General features: G+C 51.1%; 1 protein-coding gene across 1 annotated transcript in view; it reads left to right on the top strand.

Annotated features, from left to right (window-relative positions):
* CACNA1G (calcium voltage-gated channel subunit alpha1 G) overlaps positions 1-3,237 on the top strand; it is a gene marked incomplete at its 5' end in the record, with an annotated part of 82,336 nt that overhangs the window by 31,592 nt on the left and 47,507 nt on the right. The window contains one exon of the mRNA XM_031556388.1: positions 1-368. Within this exon, the coding sequence (XP_031412248.1) occupies positions 1-368 (368 nt within the window). The remainder of the gene's footprint in view (positions 369-3,237) is intronic.

Below are 3,237 nucleotides of genomic sequence, written 5' to 3'. Positions count from 1 at the left end.
TCGGCCGGGCGCCCAGCCTCAAGCGGCGGGGCCAGAGCGGCGAGCGCAGGTCCCTGCTGTCCGGGGAGGGCAAGGAGAGCTCAGAGGACGGGGAGAGCTCGGATGAGGAGCATTCCAGCCGGGCCGGCAGCGTCAACGGCTCCTTACCTCAGCGCATGGAGTCGCTGGAAGCAAAGGGCTCCTTCGACCTCCAGGACACCCTGCAGGTGCCTTCGCTGTATCGGACCGGCAGCGTGCACAGCAGTCGCACCTCCGCCTCCGAGCACCAGGACTGCAATGGGAAAACCTCTCCCGGCCTACTGGTCCATCAGCTCCACCTGGACGACCCTCGGCCAGACTGCGATGATGCTGATGATGAAGGCAACATGGTAAGGAAGTGCTAAATGCTTGGTCTGGGCTTTTTTTGCTCATCCGGGTGACATCTGTAGCTCTTGGAAGCATGCTGGTGGGCACGAAGCCACAGCCGAGGCAGGGGCTGAATGTCACCACCACCGCAGCTGGGGGTCCCCAGGAGCAGTCTGGGCGGTGGCATTACATTAAACGTCTCAGCGCTGTATCAGAGCATTCAGGATGGACACATCAGGTTCCAGATAAATGCATGGGGCCGTGGCTATCTTGGCCGCCATCTCTGGAGGCAGCGGCAGTGTGTGGGCTAAGGACGTGGTTTTGTGATGGTAGGTCAGGCTGACGGTTGAACTTGGTGATCTTGAGGGTTCTGTGATTTCACTCTATGATTGCACAACTCTGTTTTTTCCTTTTTTTAATTTTTAATAAGTAAACATCCCTGCTCACCAACCAGTATTTGGGTTTTGGCTGCCATCCATAGGAACAGACAATCTCTGTTGACATTAACAGGCAGCGCAAAGGCAAGGTTTGGCCCACAAGTCCTGTGGAGGCATTAGTCCTGCAGAGATGGTGATAATTTCCAAGGCTTTGCATTAATTTCAATATGAAGAGGCATTAGTCCATGAGTGTCTCTCTTTCACAGGCCTGAAAAGTGCTATTTAGGAGATGTTAGCTAAAAGCATGGCAGCAGGAGAAGAAAAATCAGCTGTAATTTTGAGCTGATTAGAGCACCAGATAGTAAAGCAGCATCTCCAGCTTTGCATATTCTCTGCATCTGCACTTTCAAATCATAGCACGTAACTTGCCATGTGCTGCCACTGCTCAAATGGTGTCAGTGCCCCCAGACTGGGAAGGCAGGGAACGTGGGGCAGTGTGGTTGGAGTCTCAGGCCAGGCTCATTTTGGGGCCTTTTCAGTTCTTGAAGGTTCTCTCCTTGTTCTGTGGGTTGAAGGATGCAGTGGTTGGATGGGATGTTTGATGGGTTGCTGATGGGTTTTGGGTACAGCCACGTGATGGTAATTGGGGCAGTAATGAGGGCCGTAGCTTTTGGGCATGATTTTACTGTATTTCACTGAGTTTGTTGAATGAAAATGGGATTTGGAGCATGTGAAAGAATGCGAAAGGCAGCGGTGACTCCAGAGAGCAACCAGGAGCAGAAAGAGAGCTTGTGCTGGCAGAATAGAGTCGCTCAGCCGTAAATCGCCTTTAAAACAAGCCATTATCCCATTACATCTCCAGCATGGATCCTCAGCCTGGGATTTTTACTGATTGTCTTAACCCGGTTTTTAACCTCCATAAAACAAATTGAATTTTTAAGAATAGGAGTGGTAATTATTTTTGGAAAAAACACTATTGCAAGTGATCAAGGGACCACACTTCATAGCTGGCTCGGGACGGCAACGCGTGCTGATTTCTGGGTTCCCATGCCCTGTGGGTCCCTTCCTTTCCTCGGCAGCTCTCTCGCATCGGGCAGCTCGTGTGGGACATGTCCCTCCTGCCCCTCCCCACGGCTCCCAGTGCGCTGCTCAATCAGATGCATGTTTTTCATCTCTATTACGGCGGCCGTTTTTAGTGGAAACCAAACGTCTTCCTTCCGTGTGCTGAGCTCTGACCAAGCAGGGTTAGACCAAAGGTCCTTGAATTTTCTCGCATGGAGCTCAAACGCGTGGGGAAAGGACAGGCAAGGCAGGGTTACAGAGCACGGCCTGCCCAGGGCGTCTGCTGGGATGTCCTCAGCTGGCAGCTGCCTTTCTCTGTGCCCCTAGATGTGAATCACTGCGAATCACTGCAGCAGACGGATCAGAAAATATTGCTTAGACTGGTGAAACGGCTCTCCAGGTTGAGGAGCTTTCCTTTATGATTTTCCCCTGACATTTTGGGGTTTTCTTAGCCTTTGTGTGAGCCTTGGCAGAGTCAGGAAAAAAATGTCATTATTTGGTTAAATTGAAAAAAATAAATTATAACTCCCTTACAACGGAAGAAGAAAGGAACTCACTGTTATTCAGATCAAAGCAATCCTAAATTTGCCCTTCTGCAGCAAAGCTTAACAAGCTCTCCTTGCTGGACGGTTTTGATTGCTGCCACACAGAAATAAAGGTAGGCGAAGGGTGCCTTTGGATCTCCCAGACTCCCATTATATTCGTGCTGCTCCTTCTCCCAGAGGTTATCTGGAATTTCCACTGCCCAGAATCAGGCCCTGCCTGCTCTTCTCCCCCTGAAGTACAAAATGAGGGGAACAAAATCTGTTCCTCGTGGAACTACTGTAGACAGGGAGATCGGCCGTGCAAACCCACCCAGGCACAGATCTGTACCTCAGTGAGCTGAGATCCGCTGCCTCTTGGGTTTGCATGGCAGGACCTGGGCTGCGGGTCTGTGCTGGGCATCTGCTGACCTGGGCTGTGTTATCAGTCCCTGCTTGTGCCAGCTGCAAAACTTCTGTACTCTGGAAAGGGAAGAAAAACCCAAATGCTGGTTGCTCAGCGTGGGATTGAGGAGAGTACCAATGCGTCCCCTCCTCCCAGGGGCAAAATCCCCGTTGCAATCGCAGCTCTGATCCTCTCTGGCTATTGCACTTTTTCCTGTGCCATTCTGCCGCTCCCCCAGCCCCCCCAGCCTGCCCCCGCTGCACAGTTAAAACAAAATAATCAGGTCCTGAGCGCCTCTGTGCAGCTTCGAGCTTGCCTGGAGGTCTGTTGCTGCTCATAAAGTGTTTTTCAGCAGTTCCCCCCTATCCTTATAATAAATCTTTTATAAATCTAACCCTCTCCCTTACTCCAAGGAGTGCATCAGTCATCCTTTAATGCCAGCTGCCTTTCATCCTGCCCTCAGAACCACATTAATATCTGGAAGTTCTAAAAAAAGAAGCTATTTATCAGCAGCTCTCCTTAGCGG

The sequence above is a fragment of the Meleagris gallopavo genome, chromosome 20 (assembly GCF_000146605.3).
Source record: "Meleagris gallopavo isolate NT-WF06-2002-E0010 breed Aviagen turkey brand Nicholas breeding stock chromosome 20, Turkey_5.1, whole genome shotgun sequence".
Taxonomy (NCBI): Eukaryota; Metazoa; Chordata; class Aves; order Galliformes; family Phasianidae; genus Meleagris; species Meleagris gallopavo.
The sequence above is the reverse complement of the archived record's forward strand: the minus strand, read 5'-3'. Positions and strand labels throughout refer to the sequence as shown.